Raw genomic sequence first — 18,130 nt, 5'->3', positions numbered from 1 at the left:
TGTTAGCAAGTCCTGGGGTAGACACTTGGGTCCTTTCTGTGTGGAGTTTGCATGTTCTCCCCTTGCTGCGTGGGTTTCTTCCCACAATCCAAAAACATGACGGTCAGGTTGACTGGAGTCTCTAGATTGCCTATAGGAGAGAATGTGAGTGTTTGTCTGTCTGTCTGTCTGCGTGTTGCCCTGCGATGGACTATTGCCCTGTCCAGGGTGTACCCCCGGCTAATGCCCAATGAGAGCTGGAGATGGGCAGCAGCAGACCCCCACGACCCTGAAAACAACAAGTGGGTCAGAAAATGGATGGAAGGGAAAATTTTAATTTAATTTAATTTAATTTAATTTAATTTAAATCTAACATCAGTACATATCAATAACGGATTTCCACACATATCCACTAAATGACTGCTTAGATTGGAGATTTGTACATTTTGGAATCAGTGTGTCCATTTTTGTTGTTGTTGTGTATATTATTTTATAATTAGTGTCTTCATATTTAAATTTTGTGTGTTTTCATTGCTCTTTTGCATATTTTTTTTGTGATTTTTTGTCGTCCTCTTGTTCCTTATTGTAGAAACTTTTAACATTTTAGTTGTCTTTTGCGTATTTTTGTTTTCATTTTGTGTATATTTCTCAAATTGTTCATGTTTTTAATAATCAGTTTGTGTACGTGTGTTGTTATTTTATGTATTTTTCTGAAATGTATATCTTTTTGTTGTCATTTTATGTACTGTTGCTGCTGTTTTGACAAAGTTATAGTCATTTTGTGTATTACTGTTGTCATATTGTGTATTTTTGTTGTTGTTTGGTATATTTTTATCTGTTGTCTTTTGTGTTTTTTTTTGTAGTTATCTGATGTTTGTCATTTTGTTTAGTTTAGTTTGTTTTGCATATTTTTTATTAATTCAGTTTGTTTTTACAGAGTAATTTCATTTGTTTATGGAGTCATTTTGTGTGTTTAATTTTGGGGTCACACAAAATTAGTCCAATGGCTCTTGGGCCACCAATTGTCATAAATATGAATACACACATACACGTACAGGTACATAAACGCACATAGAATAAATAAGCAAACAGATCAATAGATAAATAGCCAAATATATATATATATATATATATATTAGGGATGTAACGATTAATCGTAAGGTAGTTAAAAATCGATTCATAGGTATCACGGTTGATATCGATTTTCTGAAAATTGAATCGCAGTACTTTTTTTGACCAGCTATCCACTAGTGTAGGCGGCGGGCGTAGTCTGCTAATACTTTCTTTCTGGCTGCCTTCTACTCTTAAATATGTTAATAAATGATTCATTACCCCTTTAGCACCGAAAGAATATCTGTAATATTACTTGAATATCTGTAAAAGTCACGTTTTTCTATTAGCTCTGTCTGCTAGCATAGCTCCTCTTCTTCACTGCAAGATATCTGCATGCCAACCGACCACTGTGTTACCAGCGCCCTCTGCTGGTCCAAACAAATATGATGTAATTTTTTTTTTAAAGTCCAATTGTTAAGGCACAAAATACATTTTCAGTTGCACTTTTAAAAAGAAAAAGAACTATTATGCAGTTTTGCATTGTTTATTATAGAACCAGAATTTAAATTAATAGGCTTCATTTTCATTTGTATTATTCCTTTATTTATTTCATTCAAGATTTATTTTTAGTTAAATTGCATTGTTTTGAATAGTTTATCAAGGAATTCTTTTGACAATGAAAAATAAAAGGAAAATAGTACCGTATTTTCTAGTTTTTTTCCCAAAAAAAAGAGGGAGGTTTAGTTAAATGGGCGTATTTATTAAAGGCTCAGTAATTGTAATTAATTAAATTTGAACTCAATTGTAATTAACTTGTAATTTTAACTGTAATTGGAAAAAGTGTTGGTCACCATAATCATAACTGAGCTGTAATTAAACATGACTAATTGAAGATGTAATTGTATTTGAAAACATGTAACTGACCCCAACCCTGCTTCTCACATTAATATCCAAGTGTTGTAGTACTCGTGTACTAATACATTTGTGTGTGTTCTTCTATCCTAATCAAGGATGTTACTGACTTACTAAGGCTGAATCTAAATCCTCAATCAGCAGCACAGATTGATGACTGGCGGTTCCATTAGGAATCATCAGCCAGTGTTTGTGTGCTGTGACAGATTGAGAGGGAGCTTTTTACTGGACCCCAGTGACACACAGTGAACCTCCACAACGCTGTTCCCACTGCTAATGGGACCTTTAGGAGCGCTTCAACTCTGCAGTGGATAAAAGAGATGTTGATGGATTTGAACAAGCTGGAATAAAAATGTTAATCATTGCACTGTTCGAGAGTACGTCAAACGCTGGGAATCACTAAGTTAAAGTCGCTATGTTACCATATTTTGACATCTTGTTCTAATAAAGTACTGTCTGCAGCGTGCCTCTAGGGATTTTTACCAGCAGCTTAATCAAAGATCGAACACAAGTAATAGACAAGTTTATTTCATTGATTACAGACTTTGTAATTAATTATTCTCAATCACATCAAAATATTTGACACAAGTGAGTCGAAAAAAAATACTGATAAATAAAAAAAACCCCATAATTAAACAAAAATGTGTGTAAAAAATTAAGTAAGATACAATTAAAAGGAAGATATAAGTTGCACAGTGAGGAAACTATAATATGATATATAATTAAACAAAAATGTATGTCAAAAATAAAAAAGTCATTTAAAATAAAGAGAAAGATACAACTAAAAGGTAGATATAAGTTCTACTGACACGGATAATTCTTTTTTAATTATTGATGTCATATAAAGATGTATGAGAGCAGCATTAAAGGTGCAGTCTGCAACTCTTATAAAAGTGACTTTTGGCATATTTGCTAAAGCTGTCACTATATAAGACAGCTTTACATGAAACTAGTAGTTTGTGTGAAAAAAACAGACTCATTGAGTCCCGCCCCCTGCTACGCCTGCTGCCTTTGGCAGATTGCCAGAATGCACCGTGACCGAGCAAAAAGAACCAATCAGAGCCAGGATTGTGTTTGATGGGCTGTCTGACAGCTGTTGCTCACAGGCCCCGCCCCTTTCCCAGCTGGAGCGCTCTCTTTTTTTACAGTGTATGGTCTGGAGGAGTAGAAGATGGAATTGGTGACTTTTCTGCTTGAAAGGTAATTACTGCTGCTTGATTTACATTATGTTTGATTTGTAATTGTTACACTAGAACTCTGTAGTACATGTGTTGTTCATGTGCGCGCAGCAGCCTCTGTGTGAGCTGCTTTAAGTGACACTGTGTTGTTGCTGCTGCTGAGGTGCGTGTACATAAAGAGAAAGAAGTGTTGCAGTAATATGCTTTTAACAGAACACATTATGTTACTGTGATGTTGCTGTTGGACTAACATTAGCTTGTTAGCTCCTCTGAGGTAGGGACTTTGGAAAGTTTGGAGGCAGGGCAAGAGAGCAGCGGGGAGGGAGGGAGAGAGGGATCTGAGAGTTGCAGACTGCACCTTTAAACACATCACCCTCATTCACAACCCTCCATCACTGGTGGTGGTGGATTGTGTTTGAATGTAATGTTGATGTTCTACTATATAATTTTTGTTTTTATTTCCTATTTTTAGGTTTAGGGCTTTGTTTCTAGTGGTTAGGTCCAGCTTTTGCAAATAAGTAGGTTTTGAGTTTAGCCTTTAATTTGGAGAGAGTAGCAGCTTCCTGTACTAATGATGGCAGCTGGTTCCAACAGCAAAGAGCCTGGTAGATGAACGCTCTGCCTCTTGTTCTACTTCTAGTCATGTTTGGAACTTCCAGTAGACCAGCAAACTAAGAGTTCTGCCTGGATGATAGGGCACTAATAGGTCTTTAAGATATACAGGAGCTTGAACATTTAGAGCTTTTAAATTCTATTCTAGATTTTACAGGAAGCCAATACTGGAGACGTATAATCTCTCGTGCTTCTACCTGTTAGTAGTGCAGCATTCTCAATCAACTGGAGACTTCCTAGTAAGTTCCTGGGACATCCTGACAGTAAAGAGTTACAATAACAAATGTATGGATTAAATGGTGACCACCGTGTCTCCCTGTGATCGTGTGTTTTCATGTGTGAAGTCTGTAATTTTGTATTTGTGTGTACCGTGCCTAAATGCAGTGGGTTACCTTGCCTGATCTGAGGTCAGGGTCGTAGAGTATAGTGACGTACTAAAGTCTGATCGAACGCTTCACATCAGCTGCTCGATGAGAGCAACAAATGTCTCGTTTACTGCAGAAAGAGTCTCTAGATTTGTCACAAAAAGTCAGTGGAAGCACTTGTTCAGGGTGAGTAGTTTCATAAAAATGATGACAGTGACTGATGGAGGGTCGTGGTTTAGAAGAGGTTCAAACATCCCCGAGGTGACGGGTGTTTATTCCCAGTTTCTGCCATTAATGAGAAACACATGAACATGAACATGGAGCAGCAGCAGCAGCTTCACGACGTTGCCACCATCGATCGGAGAAGAAGAAAAGGGAAAAGTTACAGCGTTTAGCCAAAATACAGCAGCTCTGTGAAAAGCCTGCCGTGCTTCGCCTGGGGTAAATGGGAAGTCTGGTGTGAATCAATAAAAGCCATCAAACTCCTGAGGGGTCCCCCACTATCCCACAAACCATTCCACCCCCTGGGCCGCGGCCAGACAATGGACGGGCATCAATACCTGCAATTGGGAGAAGTCAGCAAGCAAGGAACACAACTGGGTCAGCTCTTCTCCAGACGGTAAATGGGCGCCGGATCGTTTGCATCAATTCAGTCCTGTGGGGGACGGAGGACATTAGGAGTGCAGCGTGTGGAGACGGAGACTCAGGGGGATAAAGGTGTTTTCAATTACCCGCAAATTCACAGCAATTTCCTCTGCTTTCTGACCACACCCCCCGCGGTGAGGCTGATGGGAGTCCTAAACAAAGAGGCGTGGAGAAGGCGATTGTTTGACTGCGGGTTGGTGGGCGGCTGCTTTTTCATCGCCTGCTTTGTTCAACCTTGCTCTGTCACCTTGTGTTTTCATCCTTCCTCTTTCTCTGATGCCAGAGCAACTTCAAAGTGCAGCTAAACTTCAGCTGAGATCGTCCACTTCCTGTGAGTGACAGATAGCGTAGTACTAGATAACAGGTGCTCCGACACTGACACACACCATTTTTTGGAGTCATTTTGTGTATTTTTCCATTGTTTTGTGTGTTTTTCTTATTATTTTGTGTGTTTTCAAAGTCATTTTGAGTATTTTAGAGTTTTTTGGTTTATTTTTCTCATTAATTTGTGTGCTTTTGTAGTAATTTAGGGTATTTTTTTTTTGGAGTCATTTTGTTTGTATGTTTTTCTGACATTTTATGTATTTTTCTTATTTTGAGTGTTTTTGAAGACATTGTGTGTTTTTGTTTATTGTGACATTTTATGTTTTTGTTGTTGTATGTCCTTGAAGTCATTTTGTGTGTTCATGTGATTAATTTTGTGTATATTTAGAATTTGTGTATTTATCTGATCATTTTTATGTGTTTTTAGTGTCATTTTGTGTATTTTTGTTGTAATATTAGGTGTTTTTGTTGTTATTGTCAGTTTTTCTGTCATTATGGGCCAGGCAGCTTATCCTGTGTTCTTCTTCTTTTTCTGAGAAAATTTTCCATTTTCAGCTTTGAATATCTTAGGAACTACACCACATAGGAAACTGAAATTTGGCATGGTAATACAGCTCCACCTACTCTCTCAGAATATGTGAAACTATCTGCTATGAATCCGATCTGGTGGACATGCTAGCCCCTCAAAATTGGAGAATGGTTTATCACAGTTTGGGGCTGGAACATATGCCTTAGCTTAATTACAGCATGCCTATTACATAAACCTGGAACAATTGGTAAGAATTTCAGAATTTTTTGAGACCGAAGTCCGAGGGTCATTTGTTTAAACGACATGGAAGGACCCAACAACATCAGAGCATTGCTAGGATAGAGGGGAAGAGAATGAGAGTAAGACCAAGAAAGTCCTGGATATACAGTACAATATAAAGGATTGTACTGGAATGAGCTGGTGAAATAAATGAATGCAGAACTGTGTCATCTGACCCATGGAGAGTAGAGTCGAGAAGAAGAAGAAGAAGAAGAAGAAGAAGAAGAAGAAAGTGTTGTTCTGTATTCACAATATTCAACATTAGAACCACTGACTAAGGTGGCATTGTTGAACCAGTTTGATTGACGTGTTTGCATGATAAACACGCTGCACTGTGAGGGTGTTCCACTTTTATCGTAAGCTCCAGTTTGCTTCAATGTTTGCAGCCAAATGAGCTTTTTCTTTAAGAGTGATAAAAACAAAAAACACAGCTTTGGGCAGGTGGCAGGAAATTTCCTGATGTTACAGATGTTGCCACATGAACGTATGAGAGGAGCCCCTATCAAAGCATGTATAACCTCCTGTGTGTGTGTGTGTGTGTGTGTGTGTGTGTGTGTGTGTGTGTGTGAGGTTATTTCCGCATGATTAGCCTTATCACCCCTCTCATGCACATTCACGGTGCATGCTGCAGCAGATGGCCTGAGAGCGCAGAGTCGCTAATGGTTGCATTTGATCATGTCTTTGCTCGGCAATAAATCAGTTTATTAACAGAGAACACACACACACACACACACACACACACACACACACACACACACACACACACACACACACACACACACACACACACACACACAGACACACTAAACAAAGCTTTCACTCTGTAAAACAGGGATGTCAAACTAACTTAGTTTAGGGGCCAAATATTTATTTATTTTTTTACAACAAGAAGCGCAATCTTTTTAAGAGAGCAAAAAATATATATTTTAACATCATTGTTCCCTACTCTTTAATATTAGTCCCTGCCCGATCTTCACTTAAAAAATTATTGATTTTGTAACCATTTTTTGTGTAATTTAGAGGAATTTAGTGGAATTGTTTGTGAGAAATTGCAAGATCTGTGTAAAAATTGAGAGTTCTTTCCACAATTTGCAATTAAAAATGACTGCATTCATGTGATATGAACAAATGAAATAATTTACACAATAATTCATGGTTTTTCTGACCTTTTTTACTTTCTCCTGCGGGCCGAACTATGTGATGGCACTAGAGAGTGGAAAATGAACAAATAAAGTGTCAGTCAGGTGTATGATGACTGGAAATGATAAAAAACTATCAAAATAAATCTATTCAGGAGCCACTAAATAACTGTTTTTCAACCTTGGGGTCGAGATGGAATGTGGGGACACCTGAAATTTCTGAAAAATTAAAATAGATTTTTGAAATGTTTTGATTATTATTATTATTATTTTTAAAACTGTATTTGTATACTTGTACTTTGTGAAATATAAATCTAGTTAAACTAAAATGCAGCAAAATATATATATCTGAGCTCAAACATGATCAAAAACTAATTGTCGAAAAAAAAAAAAATGTTTTTGGGGTCGCCAGAAATTCTTGATATCAAAATGGGGTCACGATCCAAAAAAGGTTGAAAACCACTGCACTAAATACTGTTTATTTCAACTTATTTACAAGATGAGATTCTTTAAAATGTGTTTTATCACCAGTTCATTCTATCATTATGCTCTATAGTTGTTTTTAATAGTTGTCTAAGCAAAATGTTGTAGTTGGACAAAGGGGGTACATGGGTTCAGAAATTAAGAGAAAGGGTACTTGAGCCAACAACGTTTGAGAATCACTGCTCTAAAGGGCCAGATTTGGCCCCTGGGCCCTGAGTTTGACACATGTGGCCTCAGCCAATCAGAAAACAGTTTCCATCACTGGAGAAGATGTTGTTAATAAAATATTGAACAGCCATTTTATTCAAACGACCGTATTCGTAAATACTGGCGGATATATACCGAAGTGTGGATCAAAGGGTTTCTCCTTTCAAAATAAAAGAATAGGATTACGTGCGGCTGTCTTTTGGGTCCCAACCCATGAGTTGAGAACCAAGCACGTAGCTCAGGCTCTGAATGTTACTGGTGTGTGTGTGTGTGTGTGTGTGTGTGTTCATAAATCGAGCCTGCCTTGGTTGTACAGTAGCGCCCTCATGCGGTGAAGCACAAGCCCTGCACAGTTTTTTAAAAGAAGATTTTAAAATTTACGTTTGTTTGTGAATAAATTCAAATTGTCCAAAAATCTATCATCCACGTCTAAAATTCTAATTTCATTTTCCATTTGAGCCCCGCCCACCACACAAACAGCAGACTCAATGAGTATATACTGTAGTATATACTATAAGTATGATTATGAGCATTCCCACTGAAGTATACTTCCAAGCAGAGGTGAAAGTAATGGATTACAGTAAGTACTCACGTTACTGTTATTGAGATGTTTTTATGGGCTCTTGTACTTTCTTTGAGTATATCTAAGTAAAGTAATTAGTTACATTTTTACACCCAGCCGTTACTGAGTAAATAATTATTTTTAGTTTTAAATGATCAACGGACATTGTGAAACTAAAAAAATTGAAATGCCCAGACAACAAACAAATGCATCACATCATTGCCGACCAATCAGATTAAATGAATAATGCACGGCGCTAAAACAGCATAAAATGGAGGTTATTTTCTCAGTTTTAGAGTTCATAAATGTAGCTATACTATTACTTAGAGCCTGAATTTGTGTGTTTTTGGATTATTTTTGGAGTAATATAACTTTGGGGGCCACATGACTATGTCTGCTGTACAGCAATAATCCAGATCAGACATTGGCTACCTGCCCATGGGCAACATGCAGTGTGGCTCTAAAACAAACACACAAAATTCCTCCAAAAACAACCAAAAAGTGAATAAAAACACAGAAATTACCATTTACGATCATTTGGATTCATCTCCGTTAGCGAGCTTCACCTAACCAAACACTCTCTGTCAGAGAGAAGCTGTCCTATGACGGTCGATTACAACACGCTAACTGCGTTATTTCTTTAAAAAATATTGTGTTACAGTACTAGTTACAGTCAAAAGTACCCCCCAACACGTTACCGCCCAACACTGACCCTTTTTTAACCTTTTTTCTTTGGCCATTTTGCAACGTCTTTTGTCCTAGTTTTGCCCCTTTTCAAAAAGTTCTGACATTTTTTTCAGACTTAGTTGCCAATAAATATCCCCTTTTTCCTATTTTTTGTCAATTTTTGCAAGTTCTTTTTTGGCATTTTTATCAAATTTTTGTCTTTCCTTTAATTTTTTCTGGCCACTTTTCATCCAAATAAGCTAACCTTTGCAGCATTAATACCACTTTTCTCAATATTTGGCCTCTTTTGCCCTTTTTCTCTCTTGTTTGCCACATTTGCTCATGTAAGCTACCCTTTGCCATACCACCTGGTTCATCTTTTCTTGCCACGTTTTTGACACTTTTGGACCATTTTAGTCACCTGTTACCATGTCTGCCTCCAATCGCTCGTCAAAAAACCCCCCAAAAAAAAAACAGGTAGTGGACCGGGCAGGCCCACTTCGGGTCGACGCCCACCGGGACGATGTCCGTATGCCAGATGGCCAGTCCACCTCTGCCTGCACCTCACTCTAATTTCCCAGCCTGCAGCACAGTTTGGTGGAGATTGTTCAACCCATGATGAGGAAACATTTGAGCAGGTATGTGAAAGTTGATGTGATGAAATAAAGAAGGAAAAAGCCATCACGCTAAGCTGTGGCGCTATGTTTAGCTGCCTGTGTTATAGCAGGTATGTGTGTCTGGGTGCTGCGGCTCTGATGAAGTCGCTCGGTGTCAAGTTCCAACATGGGCTCTATATTTAGGAGCAACACACACACTCTGCAACATTGAGAGAGGTGCAAACCTGAGTGTGTAGCGTGGTAAGCAGTCACCATGTGTCAATCTGAGGTAGCAGAGCCGGGAATGGGTCTGAAGAGTCGTGACCCCCTGGTGAGAGAGGCCCACCTGATGGCCTATGACTATCTAGAGTACGTGACCACAGGAGGGGCAGAGGGCATTATGGGTAGCGCCCCCTCAGCTTGCACCGCTGCCCTGAGGCACGCAGGAGACGAACTCCTCACCCGCTTCCCCATCTTCTTCAAGCGCTGGCCACGCGTCTTCCAGAACGTGACGGCGACAACGGCCTGCCCGATGCTCATCTCCATCCTGGACGATCACTTCTTCCCGGTCACCTCTAGGGGGCGCCGGCGGGACCTGGCGTGGAGCGCCGTGCTGTCCGTTTACGTCCTGGCGGGGCAGATGGCGCTGCACTGTCAGGAGAAGGGTATGGAGGAGGTGCTGCCCGAGCTGAAGGCGTGTGTGGGCGAGTACGTGGAGAGAGTCGTCTGCCCCGATATAAGAGACAAAGGAGGATGGGTGAGGCGGCGCGTTGTCACCGACTCTCACAACCACATCACAAACATATCAACACAACAGAGCAGCGTGATTACCATGGAAATAAAATGACGGGCCTGTACTACGAAGCTGGATAAGTATATCCTGGATACAGTATCTCTCCGCTAGCTTCACCTAACCAAACAGTCTCTGTCAGAGAGACCCCAAAGTAGGATATAAACACGTTCACTTTAGCGAGTTGATTTCAGCCAGGCTACTTTCGCGCTCCTGTGACAGGGGGTTGAGATTGCAGCGTCAGACCAACCACAATTACGGACAAACTGTGTAGAGCAATTTGGGTAATATTTTTCCTCAAAATAGTGATATACAATATAAATCTCAATAATTTTATTACAAATAACGTTGGACCAGAAAGATAATTATATTTGCTGATGCAAAATGCCTCACAGGCACATTTATTGAGAAACAGATGCACGTGTGACACGTTAGGCTTTTTCTCCTGTAAAGGACCTGTGAGTAGGGATGTAACGGTTACCGGTATCACAGTAAACCACGGTAAAGTTTCCGACGGTGAAGGTTACGTTTATGTTTTAATTACTATGGTAACCGCTGCGGTCGATAACCACGGTGAGATACTTTATCAGTCTCCCTATGCATGCGCAGCGTCCAACGTGCGCTTCTTTTGTAAAATGGTAAATGGACTTGATTTATATGGTGCTTTATCACCACACTGAAGCAGTCCCAAAGCGCTTTACATATCAGCTCCTTCACCCAATCACTCTCACATTCACACACCAGTGGGACAGGACTGCCATGCAAGGCGCTAGTCGACCACTGGGAGCAACTTAGTGTTCAGTGTCTTGCCCAAAGACACTTCGACACATGGTCAGGTACTGGGATAGAACCCCCAACCTCTCGATCAGAAGACGACCCTCTACCACCTGAGCCACGGTGGAAGACATTTTTGGTTTTCATAGAGGATTGATTGAAAATCCTCACAGCGTTTTTTTTTAAAACATTTTTTTATTATAATGTTTATTTTGAACCGTTTTAAAAAAAAATTTTTTTACTGTGGTTATTGTCAATGTTGCATTTTTGATACATTTTTGCTGTGACTTGTTGGAGTGACTTAGTTTTGAGTCTTTTTTATTTACTGTATTTATTTTTTTTATACATAGTTAATGTTAACTTTGCAGTGTTTTGTTCAGGTTGTTATTGTTAAGACTTAAATATATAACCAATCTATTTAGATAATTTAGATATAAATCTTGGTGAAATTATTTCAATTTATCAGTGTTTTTTGAAGCTAGTATTTTGAAGACATTTAAAAAAAACCGCGGTATACCGATAATTGTGATAATTTTGGTCACAATGTAGTGTGTATTTGGAGTATTTTAATATATTTTTTCATTTCGTATTTTTTATGTATTTCAGCTGCTTTGTGTAGCTGCTAAAAAGTGTGAATAAAAAGGTAATTGAGGCTGAGCAGTAAAATAAGAAGCTTTGGGCTCACTAGCTCCTCCTAAATACACAAAATGATAGAAAACACACAAAATCACACACAAAATTACTCAAAAGACACACAAAAAAATAGAAAAAACACAAAATGACCAAATATAATACAAATTGACAGAAAAGGACAAAAAATGAAACAAAACGATACAAAATGATTTCAAAACACAAAAACTAAGATGGTAAAATACACAAAATGTGAACTGATGGTCATATTATAAATATTCAGCATTTAGAATAATGATCAATCTGAGCACTAACAAAGGAAACAACAAAGGGTCTGCGTGTGTTTTTGGAATCATTTTGTATGTTTTTTTTCCATAATTATGTGGTTGTTTTTTGTTTTTTTTGTGTGAGGGTGGTGTCTTTTTGTCACTGGGTATTTTTTTCCTTAAGTGTGTTTAAGTCATTTACTTTTTTTTTTTTTTCAGCAAATGTTAGTCCAAACTTAGATCAGTAATCAACCCAGATAGCACACATACATCTCGTCGACGTTGGCATGATGAATGATGTTGCATTGGCGAGACGTATTATGGACAGTGTTTGCTCATTGAGCAGACATTGCGCAGACACCGGCGTTTGGCCGATGTTTGGACGATGGATTTAAGATGCTCAGCGCGGCCTCACTACAGCTTATATTAACCTTTATTTAGCTCGGATCATTCAATTAGTATAAATATCTCCATATTCATCATCGAGTATTTACTTAAATCTGATAGGAATATGGCAATATCACAAAACCATATATATATATATATATATATATATATATACTACCACTAAATAGCTTATCATGTGTGGACAAAACAAAAGAGAGAGACCGTTCATGATCATAAATGTATTTTCAGCAGCATAGCCAAAAGAGCCCCAGCACAAAAACAGCTTCATGGAAGTGACATTTTACAGTTCTACAATTTTATAAGTGGTATCACTGATTTGGGGGGGAAAAACACACACAAAATAATGCATTGGGAGTAGAATGCCAACGCACAATCTGAGGCCGACATTGGCGAGACGTATGCGTGCTATCTGGGAATTGTATTTAGCTGATTTCTATACTTGAATTATTTTAATACCTTTTCAAGTGAAACAATTCACTTCAGTAAAAACTACTTCCGAGACTAAAGTATGATCAATGCCGATTCTATTGTTTGTGAGTAATTTAGTTCCCTGGAGGTACCAAGATGGCGCACTAACAAGTCGTATTTTTGAGAGCGCTGCACAAGACCGCATAATTTGTTGACTGAAGGTGCTTTAGCCCATCCAAAGTGGTAATGACCAACCCTCGTAACGTGATTAAACCTGCAAAATTTCAAATGATGCCTCCAAAGACTCTAAAAAGACTCTCCTGTCAACAGAAAACAAGCATGGCTATACTATGGATGCTGCAGCTTCACTAACCAAACGTGACCGCACTGTGGACTCCACGCCTTTAACGCCAAGTAAGACACCTGTTGAAAAGAAAGTTAAGCCAGCAAAAATTGAAGACACTCCGTAAAGAGTTAGGATAAAAAGATAGACAGTGTGGAGACTCAGCTAGCAGATGTGAAAGAACTGACGCGACAGCTAGAGCAGTGCTATGATTGCTAGCTTATCCAAGGCTGTGCAGTACAACGCGGAGGAGTTAAAGTAGTGCAAAGTAAAAGTCTCAGAGCTGGAAAAGGCTAATGGACATTTACTAAAAGAGTTTCAGGAGCTTAAAGAAAGCGTGAGAGAGCAAGAACAGTGCAGAATGAGGTGGTGTCTCAGAATTAAAGGACTGAAAGAGAAAAAAGATGAAAATGTTCGAGCTAACAATATTCAAATGCTACAGAAGATTGTTCTAGACCAAGGTGTGAAGAGGGACGAGGCGGTGGCCGTGGTGCACAGGCTTGGGAGAGTGGCTGATAACAAGAACAGACACGTTATCATCTTATTTGCACAAAGAACAGTGGAAGAGGAGTTTGGAAAAAATCCACTTTGCATAGATGATCCCGTGGGAAGATTTGGAGAACTGACAGCTCCTGTGGCCCCTGATAGAGAAAGCAATATGAACTGGTAAGCAGGCCTTTTTCCGAGGGCCCCATGTTATCATCGAAGATACAGGGTGAATTTGCTAAGAATTTTAATGATTAGAAATATACATGCGGTCTTGATGCTCTGTGTATTTATTAACAGTTACTGTTTAAATCCTTTTGGTTAAAAATCTGTGTTTATAGTTCATTTTGAATGTGAAGATTTTTTTGGGTTCGTTAAATGTTTGGAGTTTGAAAGATTTCATTAAAAGAAAAGCTTTATTTTTGTTTTGTAAATGGCAAAAATCAAACTGTTTATTTTTGCAAAAGACTCATTCCTCAGAGGTGGACACTTCATTTTTGACAAATCAATGGGGCGATAAAAGCCTGTTTAGCCATGGCTCTTCCAGATCTGGAAGTGTGGCAATTTGCTTCCATTAATGTCCAGGTCTGATTGAAACAAGGAATTTCAGTCATAATTAGTGAGACACAATCCGTTTTTTTTAAAAGGAAGGTTTATTCATAATAATATCAGACTTGTCTTGGACCTATTGATTTATTCTTTTTCTCATTTTTTACAAGACTTTTGACTCAGTTGAACATGACTTTATTTTAAAGACACTTCATAATTTTGGTTTTGGAAACAGTTTTTAAATATTATTGGTATACTATACAATGACATAAATAGCAGTGTTACTCTTGGCCATGGAACTTGCAAAAGATTTACAGTAATATTGAAAGAGGAATTCACAAAGGATGTAAAAGTTCTCCACTTTTGTTTATAATGGTTGCAGAGATGCTATCCATCCTGATTAAAAACTGTGGTATAATGGGTCTTGATGTAATGGGAAAACAAGTGTTAATTAGTCAATTGGCTGGCGACACATCATTTTTTTAAAAGATTCAGACCAAATTCATCTTGCATAACAGAAGATTATTTTTTTCTCAACGGTTTCTGGGTTGAAAATCAAATTGAATAAATGTGAATCACTGGCTTTAAAGGAGCAACATCTGCAATCAGTAAACAACATAAAAATTAAGAAAGAAGTGAAATATCTTGGTATTGTGGTATCTAGGGGGTTTGGGGTGGAGAAAAGGAAAGGACTGCCAGCCACTGGGGGGCGCAAGCATGCAGCCTCTTGTGAACGCTTCACCCGCCTCTCCTGTAGCTGGCAGGGAGGGAGGGCGGACGCTTCATTCTGATATAGTCAGATGAATTGTGACAAACTTGAGTAGATCTGGTTCAGAAAACAAAGTTCCAGGTGGCAGTGGGGGAGAGGAGGAGGATGGGACAGACTGTAATTTCTGCAAAAACATCCTGGTGGATAGATGAGACAGCCTTGGACGACTGACTTGGGGGAGCCAATGATGATAAGCTTTTTGTTTTTGATTCAGGCTAGTACAGTTTCAATAGCCTTGAGTCTCGGTCTCTAGCAGTAATCCAATAAGGTGGCCTTTTAACTTGCAAGCCGAGCATTTAACTTCTTCAAGATGGATTCAATTCCGCGTAAACGTTCCAAAGTTGTCTTCTGCTTATTTTTGAGTTCGTTCATCACATGAGTCTGAGTGTTGAGAGCCCTGCCCCATCAATCAGAAATGGCTGGGAACGTAATACAGTCTTGCGTATAGGTCAGAAAGCTGCCAGCTCCAATCAGCTGCATACCTGCTGACATAATTCCAATCATGTAGATGTCTTCACATCCTCTATGGAAAGAACCGACAGACCCATGACCCGCCACTTTTCCCAAGAGTCGAGCGCGTATGCAGCCGCAAACGTACCGTTCGGACAGGCAGGCTTATCTCTGCTTGTTCTTTTTGTCGAAAAAATTTGGTCGATTGCATTGAGAGACCAACTGATCAATTCCATAGTTTCAGTTTTGGATAGAGATACTGTATAGAGAGAGGCTCCAATTAGATTCACAAGACCAGACAAAACAAGCAGCAGCAAGGACAGATAAGGGTGGGAGAGAGGGAGCATAGAAAATGTGACGGACCGCCTTGGTCAAGTGCAAGAAGAATATATACTGTATATATATATATATACATTCCAAAGTTATTCCTAAATTAAGAGTTTATTAATGTTGAATTTTGAAACCCTAAATGTAATCACAAATTTATTAGAAACACTTTTTTGAGTTCCTGTTCCACAAACTCTGCTAAAAGACATTACATCCTCAAAGATTTTAAAATTGACGAAAGGAAAAAGATTAGATGCAAATATTATTTAGGTTATTCAGTTAATTTCCCAAAGCGAAATAAATTCAGTTCAAGGTTATTAATGATGTTTACCCCACAAAATAATTATCGAGACAGAGATTTAATTTGGATGTTGCTATTGTATATTTTGTGAATTCGGAAATGAGGATTTGGATCATTTTTTTTCTTTTTTTGTGATGTTCAGAGTTTGTTTCTATCTAAAGGGATTCATCTTGATGTGTTCACTGTATCAGATGTCAATTTTGGCTTGTTTGTTAATGATAAGATGGTTTATTTTGGTGTGAATAATATTGTTTTGTTAGGTAAATATATGCGTAAATGTCGTTTCTTTAAATGTAAGCCTTATTTTAGCCGCTGGAGGAACGAGCTTAAACTTTTTGCCAGTTCTTTATCTTTTCTTCATGGCAGAAATGCATCTAGACTCGTTTCTTTTATGAAAAAACTTGACTTTGATCAATAGCCCAATTTGTTTTGTTTTTTTATTGTAAGTACATTGTTTAGCCACTTGGTTCTTTTATGTTTTGTCATTTGTCTTTTACCCTCTATAATCTGTATTATTGTAAAAAGGCGCCTTGTTTTTATCTGTACTTGTTAAATTTTTAAAAAAACAAACAAACAATGTTTCCTATACAGATGCTGCCCCCCAGTGGACAGAGAATGAAGCCGCACAATGTGTGTTTATATGTATCAAATGTGATACAGGAACATCAAAAAACTTTTTTTTTTGAGTAATATGGGTTTTGTGTATTTTTGGTTTTGCGTTATTAGATCGATCTATTATTATTATTATTATTGTTATTATTATTATTATTATTATTATTATTATTATTATTATTATTATCATTATTATTATTATAATTATTATTATTATTATTTGGTGTTTTGAGTAATTGTTATTTTTTTCAGAGCCTTTAAATTTAACTGATGGGCATCAGTCCTCAACGTGTGCTTTAAATGAAAACAAAACTTGCAAAATAAAATCTAGAACTATTTTAATTGTGCATGAAAAGTATTTCACGTTCAAGGTCTAAAAATCTAAGAAACTTCATCAGTACAGGATGCAGATTTTAAACATGAATACCACCATTCATATAAATATTTAATTTTCATGGTTGTTGCAGAGAAAATTATTCAAAAAATGTTTTATCTAGAAACAAATGTATAGATACATTTTAGTGGTTAATAATTAGATTGAATAATTCAACTTTAAATTTTTTTTTTAGCATTATTTGTTTTTGAAAAACTATTCTCTATCTTCTTTATTCATTTCCACCAGAAAATAAATGTTTACTGCTGTAACCAAGGTAATTTCTCTTTGACAGAGTGGATTCGTGTCCCGTTTTGGAGCAAAGCTGGACTGGGAGGTGCAGGTGAAGAAGGTCTGCAGCTGGACTCTGATGGCATTAACAGTCTGTATCCTGACTCACTTCATCTGGAGAAGAACCTACTGTTTGTGAAGCTTCACTGCTCTACATGAAACTCCATTATATATATATATATATAAATATTCTGATCAATATGTAAAATAAACACTGAAACCTTTTGTGTTAATTCAGCTGTTCTAAGTGTACTTAGTAATTAGAGACACATGTCAGATTCAGAACTTAATAACCTCCTTCATGGACATGTGACTGCGGAAGATGGTGGCGACGGTGGGGTAGCCCCCTCTGTGTCGTGGCCTTTTGCCCAGTTGCTACCAGCACCACTTTGACCTGAACACAATAAGCTAACTCAGTTTTCTGTGCACCAAGTTTAAGACAAAGATATTTGAAATTCCATAACTCACCAGAAACAAAGTTATCTGGCCTAAAGACCTGCTCAAAAGGTCCAGACCTGACAGAGTCCATGGTACCAGGCTCAAGGTCCACAAGCACAGCGCGGGGCACATATTTGCCACCTGTGAAAAACATTAAACGCATCAGAAACAGGAGGAAGAAACATCAGTTAAACAAACGCAACTCTTTATCTGCTCGTCACTAATCACCTCCCAGAAATGCTTAGGAATACAAAAGTGTCTTAAACAAATCCATGAAGTGCTTTTAGCAGCTCACAGATACTGAAAATAGTAGCATTGCCTGAATAGATAATGCACAGAATGAGGGGAATACATATTGGATGCAAAACATGATATTCCTTCTCCTT

General features: G+C 38.0%; 1 protein-coding gene across 1 annotated transcript; it reads left to right on the top strand.

The window, feature by feature from the left end:
* The first annotated feature begins 9,767 nt into the window (after window positions 1-9,767).
* bcl2l16 (BCL2 like 16) lies at window positions 9,768-17,445 on the top strand. The gene is made up of 2 exons (XM_028458130.1): window positions 9,768-10,286; window positions 17,311-17,445. Exons 1-2 carry the CDS (start codon window positions 9,804-9,806, stop codon window positions 17,443-17,445), a joined length of 618 nt encoding a protein of 205 aa, XP_028313931.1. The 5' UTR covers window positions 9,768-9,803.
* Window positions 17,446-18,130: the final 685 nt, after the last annotated feature.

Source organism: Gouania willdenowi, chromosome 9 (assembly GCF_900634775.1).
Source record: "Gouania willdenowi chromosome 9, fGouWil2.1, whole genome shotgun sequence".
NCBI lineage: Eukaryota > Metazoa > Chordata > Actinopteri > Blenniiformes > Gobiesocidae > Gouania > Gouania willdenowi.
The sequence above is the reverse complement of the archived record's forward strand: the minus strand, read 5'-3'. Positions and strand labels throughout refer to the sequence as shown.